This window comes from Dermacentor variabilis, chromosome 3 (assembly GCF_050947875.1).
Source record: "Dermacentor variabilis isolate Ectoservices chromosome 3, ASM5094787v1, whole genome shotgun sequence".
NCBI lineage: Eukaryota > Metazoa > Arthropoda > Arachnida > Ixodida > Ixodidae > Dermacentor > Dermacentor variabilis.
Window position 1 is genome coordinate 13,270,857 of NC_134570.1, and position 13,370 is coordinate 13,284,226.

The 13,370-nt window shown below is 48.1% G+C and overlaps 1 protein-coding gene across 1 annotated transcript in view; it reads right to left on the reverse strand.

Moving 5' to 3' along the window:
• Window positions 1–10,045: 10,045 nt before the first annotated feature.
• Window positions 10,046–13,370, reverse strand: part of Ing5 (inhibitor of growth protein 5) — a 42,274-nt gene continuing 38,949 nt past the window's right edge. The window contains exon 6 of the mRNA XM_075684214.1: window positions 10,046–12,950. Within this exon, the coding sequence (XP_075540329.1) occupies window positions 12,849–12,950 (102 nt within the window). The 3' untranslated portion in view covers window positions 10,046–12,848. The remainder of the gene's footprint in view (window positions 12,951–13,370) is intronic.

Consider the following 13,370-nt stretch of genomic DNA (forward strand, 5'->3'; position numbering starts at 1 on the left):
GAGCGCAAAGGGCAGTATGTGAACGCTGGCATGATGAGCGGCATCGGAGCCCGCTGTGGAAATGGACGACGAGGAAGGTGCGAGCAGTGTAAGAACGCCAGGGGCAGCATGGGAACGCTGGCATGGTGAGCCGCATCGGAACCAGCTGTGGAAGTGGACGATCCACGACGAAGGCGCGAGCAATGCACAAAGGCGAGGGGCAGTATGGGAACGCTGGCACGGTGAGCGACATCGGAGCCAGCTGTGGAATTGGGCGACGACGAAGGTGCGAGCAGTGCACGAACGCGAGGGACAGTATGAGAACGCCGGCATGCTGAGCGGCGTCGGAGCCAGCTCTGGAAGAGCACAACGAAGACGCGAGCAGTGCACGAACACGAGGGGCAGTATGGGAGCGCTGGCATGGCGAGTCGCATCGGAGCCAGCTGTGTAAGCAGGAGACGACGAAGGCGCGAGCACTGCACGAACGCGAAGGGCAGTATGGGAACGCTGGCATGGTGAGTGGCATCCGAGCCACCTGTGTAAGTGGACGACGACGAATGCGCAAGCAGTGCACGAACGCGAGGGGCAGTATGAGAACGCTGTCATGGTGAGCGGCATCGGAGCCAGCTGTGGAATTGGACGACGACGAAGGCGCGAGTAGTGCACTAGCGCGAGGGGAGTATGGGAACGCTGGCATGGTGAGCCGCATCGGAGCCGGCTGTGGATTTGTGCGACGACGAAGGCGCGAGTAGTGCACGAACGCGACGGGCAGTATGGGAACGCTGACATGGTGAGTGGCATCGGAGCCAGCTGTGTAAGCGGACGACGACGAAGGCACGAGCAGTGCACGAACGCGAGAGGCAGTATGGGAACACTGTCATGGTGAGCGGCATCGGAGCCAGCTGTGGAATTGGATGACGACGAAGGCGCGAGTAGTGCACGAGCGCGAGGGGAGTATGGGAACGCTGGCATGGTGAGCCGCATCGGAGCCGGCTGTGGATTTGTGCGACGACGAAGGCGCGAGTAGTGCACGAACGCGACGGGCAGTATGGGAACGCTGACATGGTGAGTGGCATCGGAGCCAGCTGTGTAATCGGACGACGACGAAGGCACGAGCAGTGCACGAACGCGAGAGGCAGTATGGGAACACTGTCATGGTGAGCGGCATCGGAGCCAGCTGTGGAATTGGATGACGACGAAGGCCCGAGTAGTTCACGAGCGCGAGGTGCTATGACCAAGATGTCCAAACCCAGGCCGTCCAGCAGATCTCGGCGGCCCTCGAAAGGCAACGACCGAGCGAAACCGGAGGAAGTCTGCCATCCCAAAAGAGGGGCAGGCGCGGTCGACCAAAGGGAGTAGTGCGGCCGCGGCAGAAGTAGAGGCGCCACACGCCGCGAAGACGTCATGGCCGCGTCACGGTAACGCCTCCCTAACAGGGGAAGGCTAACCGTTCTGCAGGCGTTCACAACAAAGTTGCTTCACTCACTCACTCATCCTCTTTGTTAAAGCATTCTTGTACGGAGAGGGCCAGGAATTTCTCCACACACACACACACACACACACACACACACACACACACACACACACACACACACACACACACACACACACATATTGTCACAGTCGGTAAGGAAAAGGAGGACGATGATGGTGGCCTTGGAGACGACGAAGAAGAGTGTAGCATTATCGCTGCTCTACGATTGCTGGCTCAGCCATTAAAAGCCATCTGTAAATAGACGCACGCTTCTTCCTTCCCGTAACAATATATATATATTATGACGTAGTAGTTCTGCGGAAACCCGCAAGGTGGAGAGAAGTAATGAATAAAGGGAAAATCGGACAAAATCAGGGTGGATGTCTGATTTTCCCTTTATTCATATATATATTGCTACGGCATGAGCCGGGCGAGAAGAAGAGGAAGAAGAAGTGAGCTGGTGCAGCCTCAGGACGCCATCTTGACTTTACCATCCATCTCGTCCCTTGAATAAAGCCGGTTTAACATTAACCGTAACAGTTTTGTGGTGGAGGTGCTGGGTACTTCGACCAAGACGACGGAGCTGCTGCAGCAAGTGCCACGCCGGAGCCGACGCCTCGCTCGACTGCCTCCAACACCGCTTGAGATCCCGATGTCCCACAGCAGCGACGAACAGCCTTCTCTGGCAGCTCCAGTGCGAACAACCGGCGCCTGGATGCATCAGATGGAGCCCCGCCCTTTCTCTGGAAAATTCGGCGAAGACGTGGAGGAATGGCTCACCCACTACAAGCGTGTGAGCAAGTACAACGGCTGGAACTCCACGACTCAGCTCGACAATGTGGTTCTGTTCCTCACAGACACGGCGCTAGTGTGGTTCGAGAACCATGAAGATACGTTCACAACGTGGGACAGCTTCGTTACTCACCTCACAGAGTGCTTTGGCGATTCCACCACGAAACGGAAGCGGGCGGAGCAGACATTGCTTCAGCGCGCTCAAGTCCCAGGTGAGACCTGTACTACGTACATAGAGGCGATCCTGAAGCTTTGCAAGACTGTCAATCCTCGAATGTCCGAAGAGGACAAGGTTGGACACCTTCTCAAAGGCATAGCCGAGGATGTTTACAATTATTTAATCGGAAAGGAGAGTCTCGCCTCGGTCGCCGACCTCATCAAGCATTGCCGCACATTTGAGGCCTTGAAGCTGCGCCGTATCACGCCAAAGTTTGGCAGGCTAGCAAATGTCACAACGGTGGCAAGCGTTGACGAAAACGACAACTACAGCTTTCAATTTGACCTTGCGGCAACTATAAGGCAAATTGTCCGCGAAGAACTTGAACGACACACCAAAGGGGCGGATGTCGAACAGCTTGCTTGCGCTTCCAACCAACCTCAAGAACATGCATCTGCTGTGTCAGCATTGTCTGTCATGCCAGGCGTTGCAGACTGTCGAGGTGATCAGCTGCGACAGCACCGACGTACCTTTCCCGACGACATGACGCACGATCAACGAACTCGTCGAGCTACCACCACGAATCGGAATTCGGAAGATCGCGTTTATTATTCGCAGCGTCCCAGGGTTGACTCCGAGGCATACAATGTCGGTCGCGCATCTCCTGTATGTTACAGCTGTGGCGCCTCAGGACACATTGCTCGTTTTTGTCGCCGGCGCCGACAGACAACAACATATGGCCCACCACCAACTTGGCCTAATTTTGGACGTGATAGTTATGACGACCGTTGGCCGATAGACCCTGCAAACACCACAGGCGCGCCACCTCGGAATACCTTCCGTCAGTATAGTAGAAGGAGTGGCTCGCCAGCTTCTGACCGCAGCCTGACGCCCCCAACCAGTCGCCAACGCCGTTCACCGTCACCACGGCGACGTGCTACGTCTCCACCGCCGTCGGGAAACTAGCCGGCGCGGCCGATGGAGGTAAGGTCGCCGGACAGTCTGTGTATCTGCGAAATACTCCTCTGCCTATTATGATGGTGAAGAACAAAGTGCGTGTGTTAATTGATAGTATACCTGCAACAGCATTAGTGGATACTGGTGCTACCGTTTCCGTCATGAGTGTGACTTTCAAAGAGAGGCTGGGTAGGAAAGTTATGTTCCCGTGGAATGATGGTGTGACGTTTCGTGGTGTCAGCGGCGAGTGCCTAGTTCCCCTTGGTATTTGTGTTGCAAGTGTTTTATTCGGAGGAGAAGATCTTAAAACAGAATTTCTCGTACTACCGCGATGCACTCATGATGTGATTCTCGGGATTGACTTTCTTCAGGATTGTGGTGCATCCGTTAACTGTGGCACAGGCGAAATTACTTTGAATAGCGCGCTTCTCGCCACCCTTGCCGACACATCCTTACCAGTGAAAAACTATTGTGTTGTTTCGAACGATTTGCTGCTACCGCCTTGGTCGCTGTCACGTGTCCCTGTCAATTTCGCTGCTGCCGACCTTTCATCGTTTGACGCGCAAGTCCAGCCACTTACGTCGAGCTGCGCAAAGAAAGATGTACTTGTACCACGCTCTGTCGTGAGAGTAGTGAATGGCGCCTCCAATTTATGGGCTTTCAATTGTTCTTGCGTCCCTGCCGTTCTCCCGCGTGATATGAAGCTTGCTGAATTTGACGAGATTACTTACAGCTCCATTACAGTTCTAAGCGAGGAGGAGCAGTCTCATACTAGCGATCCCCAAAGAAGCATTTCTGAAGAGCAGATCCTACGAATGATCAACAAGGCACTGCCCTCACATGAGCGCCGCGCTCTCGCACAAGTTTTGTGGGCACATCTTTCTGTGTTCGATTTCACACAAGGCGACAAGCAGGCTTCACTCCCGCGTTCTCGTGCTCGCCACAGAATTGACACCGGATCTGCGCACCCCATTCGGCAAAAGCCTTACCGCGTTTCTTCAGCAGAGAGGACAGTTATTGCTGAACAGGTGAAAGACATGCTGCGTAAAAGTGTTGTCCAAGAGTCTTCTAGTCCGTGGGCAGCACCAGTAATCTTAGTAAAGCAGAAGGATGGATCGTGGCGGTTTTGCGTTGATTACAGGAAACTGAATGCGGTCACCAAAAAGGATGTGTATCCGCTTCCTAGAATTGATGATGTCATCGACTGTCTACATTCCGCTGCCTACTTTTCATCACTGGATTTGCGATCGGGGTATTGGCAGATACCCATGCACCCAGACGATAAGGAGAAAACGGCCTTCGTGACACCAGACGGTCTTTATGAATTTAACGTTATGCCGTTCGGCCTTTGTAATGCGCCAGCAACATTCGAACGATTCATGGATACTATCCTCCGAGGACTTAAATGGGAAATTTGTTTGTGCTACCTCGATGATGTGGTTATTTTTGGCAGCACATTGAGTGAACATAACAGCCGTCTCAATCTTGTTCTGGATTGTGTCAAACAAGCCGGCTTGATCCTAAATTCCAAGAAATGTCGTTTTGGAGAAACCGAGACGTTAGTACTTGGGCATCTGGTCGACAAAAACGGTGTGAGGCCAGATCCACGGAAGATTGAGGCAGTCAGCTCCTTCGAAGCACCGAAGTCAGTGCGGGAGTTGAGGAGTTTCTTGGGCCTGTGCTCGTATTTTCGGCGCTTCGTCCCAAGATTCGCCGCCGTGGTGTACCCCCTAACATGTCTTCTCCAAAAAGCCGTCCCTTTCAACTGGACATCGGCTTGCGACGACGCGTTCCGTCAGCTAAAATTTCTCCTAACATCAGGGCCCATATTGCGTCACTTCGATGCATGCGCACCTACGGAAGTGCACGCTGATGCCAGTGGCATCGGCATCGGCGCCGTACTTGTGCAACGTCATCAAGGAGCTGAACACGTTGTGGCTTATGCTAGTCGCTCTTTGACTAAGGCGGAACGCAATTACACTGTGACCGAGCAAGAATGCTTGGCAGCTGTTTTCGCTGTCCACAAATTTCGACCTTATATCTACGGACGCCCGTTCACTATCATTACTGACCACCACGCGTTGTGCTGGTTGGTGAATCTCCGTGACCCGAGTGGACGACTGGCACGTTGGGCTCTTCGACTGCAGGAGTACGACTTCGTTATTTCCTACAAGTCCGGGCGTCGCCACGCAGATGCGGACTGTCTCTCCCGCCTTCCTCTGACGACGACGGAGTGTGACGAAGACAATTTTGATGACTGTTTTGCTACCATTTCTTCTACATTCCCAGACTCGATGACTTTCAAAGCAGAGCAGGAAAATGATATTGGTTTGGAACCTCTATTTGTGGCCGCATCGCGTCCTGGAGCCACCGGTCGATTTTGTGTCCGTGACGGTCTGCTTTACAAGACCAATTATTCGGTTAAAGGCGCACGCTTCCTTCTGGTGGTGCCGCAGAGTCTGCGAACGGACATACTGAGAGCCATGCACAACGATGTGACCTCTGGCCATCTAGGATTCATAAGAACTTTGAACCGGACACAGGAGCGTTTTTACTGGCCCAGAATGCGGGACACGGTCAAGCACTACGTCGCCAGTTGCGAACAATGTCAACGCTACAAGCGCCCTACCACCGCTCCGCCAGGTCTTCTCCAACCTCTGCCGCCGCCTCGCCTGCCATTTGAACAAGTGGGTATCGATCTTCTGGGCCCATTTCCCCGATCATCTAACGACAACCGATGGGTGATCGTATGTGTCGACCATCTGACCCGTTACGCGGAAACGGCGGCCGTGCCATCTTCAACAGCTGCGTCCGTTGCAACGTTTTTGCTTCGATTCATTATTCTTCGACATGGTCCCCCCCGTGTGATCATTAGCGATCGCGGTCGTCAGTTCGTTGCGGACGCCGTAGAAGAACTGCTTCGTCTCTGCAGTTCGCAATTCCGTCATTCAACGCCTTATCACCCTCAGACAAATGGACTTGTAGAACGTACGAACAGAACTCTAACTAACATGCTGGCCATGTACGTATCTTCCGATCACAAGGACTGGGATGACGTACTCCCCTTCATCACCTATGCGTATAATACTGCAAAGCATGAGACGACCGATTACAGTCCTTTTTATCTCCTTTACGCACGTTCACCGCTAAGCTGCATTGACACTATACTACCGTTTGACTTTCACAGCGAGTACTCTGTTGCCAAGACGCTTTGTCTTGCCGAAGAAGCCCGGCGTATCGCTCGTCTTCGTACTGTGGCATCGCAAGACCGATCGAAAGAGCGCTATGACAGCCGACACCAGTCTGTCTCGTACGCCAAAGGAGACTTTGTGTGGTTGTGGACTCCTCAACGTAAACGTGGCTTATGCGAAAAGTTTTTACCTCAGTACACGGGCCCATTCGTCATCGTAGATCGCTTGAGTGACTTGACGTACGTAGTGGCACGCTTGACGTCGACTGGTCGTCGGTCTAGCCGGACCCAGTTAGTACATGTTGCCCGTCTTAAGCGGTTTCACCCTACGCTTTCCGAGTGATTTGGACTTGCCCAGCGGGCTTCGTCTGGCAACCGGGGATTGCTACGGCATGAGCCGGGCGAGAAGAAGAGGAAGAAGAAGTGAGCTGGTGCAGCCTCAGGACGCCATCTTGACTTTACCATCCATCTCGTCCCTTGAATAAAGCCGGTTTAACATTAACCGTAACAATATTATAAAGAGAGAGAGAGAGAGAGAGGTGAAGGAGGGGGAGGAGTGGTAGTTGTCAACGGAAGACCCCCCTCCCCCCTGATATGTATTTCTGGCTACGCTACTACTGTAGCACCGTGTCTTCAGACATCCTATCTGGCGTTGAACAGTAGTGTACTGCCAACTATTGAGTGCCATCATGCCACCTGAGTCGCCTCTGGAAGAATGACGACGTGCACGGTTTTCATAATTGGCAGCACAGCATCACACACTTCCAAGGAATATTTTACTAGGAAAAACGCCCTGGTTATCATAACACATGGAGTGTTGTGAAGACTACAGCAGTTTATCTACCAGGCCTGCTTGGGCTGACATGTGAGCTACACCCGGCCCACCAATGCGTCGTCATGCTATTTTTCTAATTCCCAAGATCATAGTCCGCCATGGTCGGCTTATGCAATGTGACGGTGTTTCCCCAGTTCTAAACCCACCACAGGATAAATGACATACTATTGCTGTAATAGTTCTTCAAAAATGGTAAAAAGCAAACCTTTCCTTACACTGACTACAATTTACTTAAATTTTGCCAAAATGTAGCTGGTTTACAGCATTGGCACAGAAGTCACATTACCTAATTGCTATTGTATTCATAACACTGATCAAGGCATTAGGTAACTAAAACTAGAAACAATGTGACAATATTACTAATCATACAAGAAATACAAAAGAAAGCATCCTCAGAGGCTAAGCAAAATGAATTTTTAATCAGGATCAGCCATACCCTAGCTTCTTCCAGGTCCTTAGGCATCATCATCATCATCATCATCAGCCTGGTTACGCCCACTGCAGGGCAAAGGCCTCTCCCATACGTCTCCAACAACCCCGGTCATGTACTAATTGTGGCCATGCCGTCCCTGCAAACTTCTTAATCTCATCCGCCCACCTAACTTTCTGCCGCCCCCTGCTACGCTTCCCTTCCCTTGGGATCCAGTCCGTAACCCTTAATGACCATCGGTTATCTTCCCTCCTCATTACATGTCCTGCCCATGCCCATTTCTTTTTCTTGATTTCAACTAAGATGTCATTAACTCGCGTTTGTTCCCTCACCCAATCTGCTCTTTTCTTATCCCTTAACGTTACACCTATCATTCTTCTTTCCATAGCTCGTTGCGTCGTCCTTAATTTGAGTAGAACCCTCGTAAGCCTCCAGGTTTCTGCCCCGTAGGTGAGTACTGGTAAGACACGCTATTATATACTTTTCTCTTGAGGGATAATGGCAACCTGCTGTTCATGATTTGGGAATGCCTGCCAAACGCACCCCAGCCCATTCTTATTCTTCTGATTATTTCCGTCTCATGATCCGGATCCGCGGTCACTACCTGCCCTAAGTAGATGTATTCCCTTACGACTTCCAGTGCCTCGCTGCCTATTGTAAACTGCTGTTCCCTTCCGAGACTGTTAAGCATTACTTTAGTTTTCTGCAGATTAATTTTTAGACCCACTCTTCTGCTTTGCCTCTCCAGGTCAGTGAGCATGCATTGCAATTGGTCCCCTGAGTTACTAAGCAAGGCAATATCATCAGCGAATCGCAAGTTACTAAGGTATTCTCCATTAACTTTTATCCCCAATTCTTCCCAATCCAGGTCTCTGAATACCTCCTGTAAACACGCTGTGAATAGCATTGGAGATATCGTATCTCCTTGCCTGACGCCTTTCTTTATTGGGATTTTGTTGCTTGCTTTATGGAGGACTACGGTGGCTGTGGAGCCGCTATAGATATCTTCCAGTATTTTTACATATGGCTCATCTACACCCCGATTCCGTAATGCCTCCATGACTGCTGAGGTTTCGACTGAATCAAACGCTTTCGCGTAATCAATGAAAGCTATATATAAGGGTTGGTTATATTCTGCACATTTCTCTATCACTTGATTGATAGTGTGAATATGGTCTATTGTTGAGTAGCCTTTACGGAATCCTGCCTGGTCCTTTGGTTGACAGAAGTCTAAGGTGTTCCTGATTCTATTTGCAATCACCTTAGTAAATACTTTGTAGGCAACGGACAGTAAGCTGATCGGTCTATAATTTTTCAAGTCTTTGGCGTCGCCTTTCTTATGGATTAGGATTATGTTAGCATTCTTCCAAGATTCCGGTACGCTCGAGGTCATGAGGCATTGCGTATACAGGGTGGCCAGTTTCTCTAGAACAATCTGTCCACCATCCTTCAACAAATCTGCTGTTACCTGATCCTCCCCAGCTGCCTTCCCCCTTTGCATATCTCCTAAGGCTTTCTTTACTTCTTCCGGCGTTACCTTCGGGATTTCGAATTCCTCTAGACTATTTTCTCTTCCATTATCGTCGTAGATGCCACTGGTACTGTATAAATCTCTATAGAACTCCTCAGCCACTTGAACTATCTCATCCATATTATTAATGATATTGCCGGCTTTGTCTCTTAACGCATACATCTGATTCTTGCCAATTCCTAGTTCCTTCTTCACTGTTTTTAGGCTTCCTCCGTTCCTGAGAGCATGTTCAATTCTATCCATATTATACTTCCTTATGTCAGCTGTCTTACGCTTGTTGATTAACTTCGAAAGTTCTGCAAGTTCTATTCTAGCTGTAGGGTTAGATGCTTTCATACATTGGCGTTTCTTGATCAGATCTTTCGTCTCCTGCGATAGTTTGCTGGTATCCTGCCTAACGGAGTTACCACCGACTTCCATTGCACACTCCTTAATGATGCCCACAAGATTGTCGTTTATTGCTTCAACACTAAGGTCCTCTTCCTGAGTTAAAGCTGAATACCTGTTCTGTAGCTTGATCTGGAATTCCTCTATTTTCCCTCTTACCGCTAACTCATTTATCGGCTTCTTATGTACCAGTTTCTTCCGTTCCCTCCTCAGGTCTAGGCTAATTCGAGTTCTTACCATCCTGTGGTCACTGCAGCGCACCTTGCCGAGCACGTCCACATCTTGTATGATGCCAGGGTTAGCGCAGAGTATGGCAAAGGCAAAGCAAAATTTATTATTCAGGCCAATTCCTAGTATCAATTTGGACAGACACAGCATGAAACACAAAGCTTGATGTCATTTGATAAGTGCACTAAATACCCAAAAGTGAATCTGCAGTAACACTTGCACCTGACTATAAAGGTATGACCTCATCTCACTTAAGGTAGGCTAGGTGGCTGATGGAGTAACATACTATAAATTCCAGCAGTAAAAAAAGTTTTAAAGAAGAAATCAGACTGACAGGACCAGCATCCTTCCTGCCTAATTTCTTCTGTAAACATTTTTACCATTAAAAACCATAGGCACTTTTTCTTGTAGTATGAATTGCTGCATAACAACATCGAAGACATAAATACAGACTGCAAGGCACAGAATAAATTGCAGCCAAGGAGGGAAAAGAAATAGTCACTGCTACACACTGTTTGCAATAAAATCACCTGTCTATATTTTCAAGAAAGGTAGGCATGCAATTTTGACAAGTCTACTGCTTCAGTACGTACACTATTCACAGATAGCGCATACAGCACGAAACCAAGCATGCTGTGTGAAGGCTCATTATACATCATGCCAACCACAGATCACATGCCACTGTATATAGAGCAGTACACGCTTTATGCAATGAATGTATCAATGTGCATTTTAATACTGTGATTCCACAGCCATTTATATGCTAATACACCATTCACTGGTATGACCTTCATACTTCTTATCACACCACATGCTAACTCACACAGTGAGAGGCTAGTAAACTTAGCGGCCCAAATGCTGCTGTGCAATATGAGAGGTGTTCAATATGTTCTAGCCCACACATGTTAAAACGAGCTGAAGGTACTGCAATTTTACATTAGTACAGCACTACACTTCTTTCAGCCTATTCAACGTCACACCTCACTGAGAGCAACTAGTTGGCAATAAAGCTGTGTCATGTTACAGCATCAATCATCATGCCATGACCAAATTTCTCATGAAGGACAGCAAAGCACTAGCATATGTACAGGGTGTCTGGCATAACTTGAGCCAAACATTAAAAATATGCGAATGCCACGTAGCTGGACAGAACCAAGGTAATGTTGTTTGCATCACTTGGGGAAACTCAGATTATTCTTTTTTAATTACACCTAATTAGATAATTAACCTTATGTAATTAATCAATTTCTCAAATATGATTAGATGAAAAGTATCAATGAAAAAATTGTAGAGCAACACGAAAGACTCCTGATACAGCTTTCTGTTGCTCAATACATGCTACATAAAAGTGTTTTCCGAGCATGAAAGAAGCCCGCGAATGCATGAAAAGTGACCCGAGCGGCCAGTCGTGCGGCAATTTTGCGTGTGTTTGCAGATTGCTTTCACGCTCGGAAAAATATTTTTATGTAGCACATATTGAGCAATAGAAAGCTCTATTGGGAGTTTTTCAGGTGGCTACAATTTTTTCCTTAACACTTTTCATAGAATTATAATATTTGAGAATTTACTTAATTTGTTAATTAAGACTGTCTAATTAGGCAGAATGAAAAAAAGTCTGAGTATATCCAAGCAACGGCAAATAACATTACCTTGGTTATGTCCAGCTACATGAAATTGGCATATCTTGAATGCTTGGCTCAAGTTATGTGGGACACCCTGTATATTCATGAGCACACAAACACTTTCTGCATGGGCTGTTCACTGTCATGCATGATGATAAAAAGGCATTTTTAACTACAGCAAGAAGCCTCTAGAAGACGTCCCATTGGCCAGTTCCCAGTTGAAGTAGTCACTCAAGATATGCTGGAAATCAATTGTTATCAGTAACAGGCAGGTGGCAGCTACCCATGCTGCTACAGAGCCTGACGTTGGTACTGTATTCTTAGAAGCAATCATGCACAAACATCTGTGCATGAAGAAGGTCTGCTCACACTCAGTGCCAAAAATGCTGCTTGAAATGACCAAAAGAGTGGAATGTTCCGGGGAATTGTTATCCATAATGAATGCTGTAGCTTGCAGCATGTAAGTTTTCAAAAAAATGGAGCCAATAAATGGCAACATCCGAGTGCCAATGGCATCAAAGAAGAGTGCTCAACCCTGACAAGAGCAGTTTAACAGGCAGTTGGCGAAAAGAGGAAGACTGGCTCTACTATCGGGATGCCTCCAGCAAGCCAGAAAGCTTGGGCTGCAAGTACAAAAATGTTTTTCTACCCATAAAATTCAAGATAGCTTCTAGAAAAGTCATGGCAACATTTTTGAGGAGACAAGGATGGTGTTCTTCGATTGATTACCCACCATCCAAATGTGTGACAACAGGTGCCTGTTGTGCCCAAATGCTCCACAGAGCAAGACAATTTTTGTTTCTTCATAACAGTGCCCTAGGTTGCAGAAGAATCTACATGGCAACACATGTTCAATACCACCAAATACCGAGCCTATTAGCCGAATTTTGCCGCTAGTGACTTTTTTCAGACAACTGAAGGACTACCTTCTAAAGACAATGATTTCACAAAGTTGGTGAACTCAAAGAGCTCAACTTCCATGGGCATAGCACAAGCACTTTTTTTGTCAGGAATGAGCTCGGAAAGCGATGTCTGAAGTGTAACGTTCCAAGTGGGAAGTCTGGGTTGAATAAATAATAGCATGCACTTGTTCACAAAGTTCTTGCTTGGGCTTGGAACTTATTGAGTGCCCCTTGTATTTAGCACAAAAACTCACACAAATATGTACACATGCATAAGTCACTATCCACACACGTTGTCCCCAATGCAAATCAAAGTGCTCTACTATGCAATAACTTCTAGACACTGCAGCACTTGTACCAGCAATCACTTCTTCTTTCGCTCACTGGAACATTTTGGGCAGAACCACTTTCCCTTGGGCTTGCTCGCGAGTCCAACACAAGTGAAGTGGAACCACTCAATTGGACACTAGAAGAAATAAAATGAACATGAATATGACAGCAAGTTGAAAAAGCCAAAGTCGTACAAGTGTGTGTTTCCGCACATAATATATTGAAAGTGTTGCAGAACAATGTGACATGCTTTGTCATCACTTCTGATATTTAATACATTTGGTCAAAGTAAACGGACTCTGCATATCAAATGACATACGCACCATTCCCCATAAGGCACACTTTTTCGCAGCACATTCATGGCTGCTGGACTGATTGAAATCAGTTGCCCCGCACAGGATGTCAAATCATAACCAAAGCTGAACTGTAACTGTAACTGAACTACTTATTCCTGTTGAACTGCAACTGAACCCAAGTTGATATGTCTGTCACTATTTTGCAGATGACACTCCCCCCCCAATTGGAACAAAGACTAGAATCATTTCAAGCTGGTCTG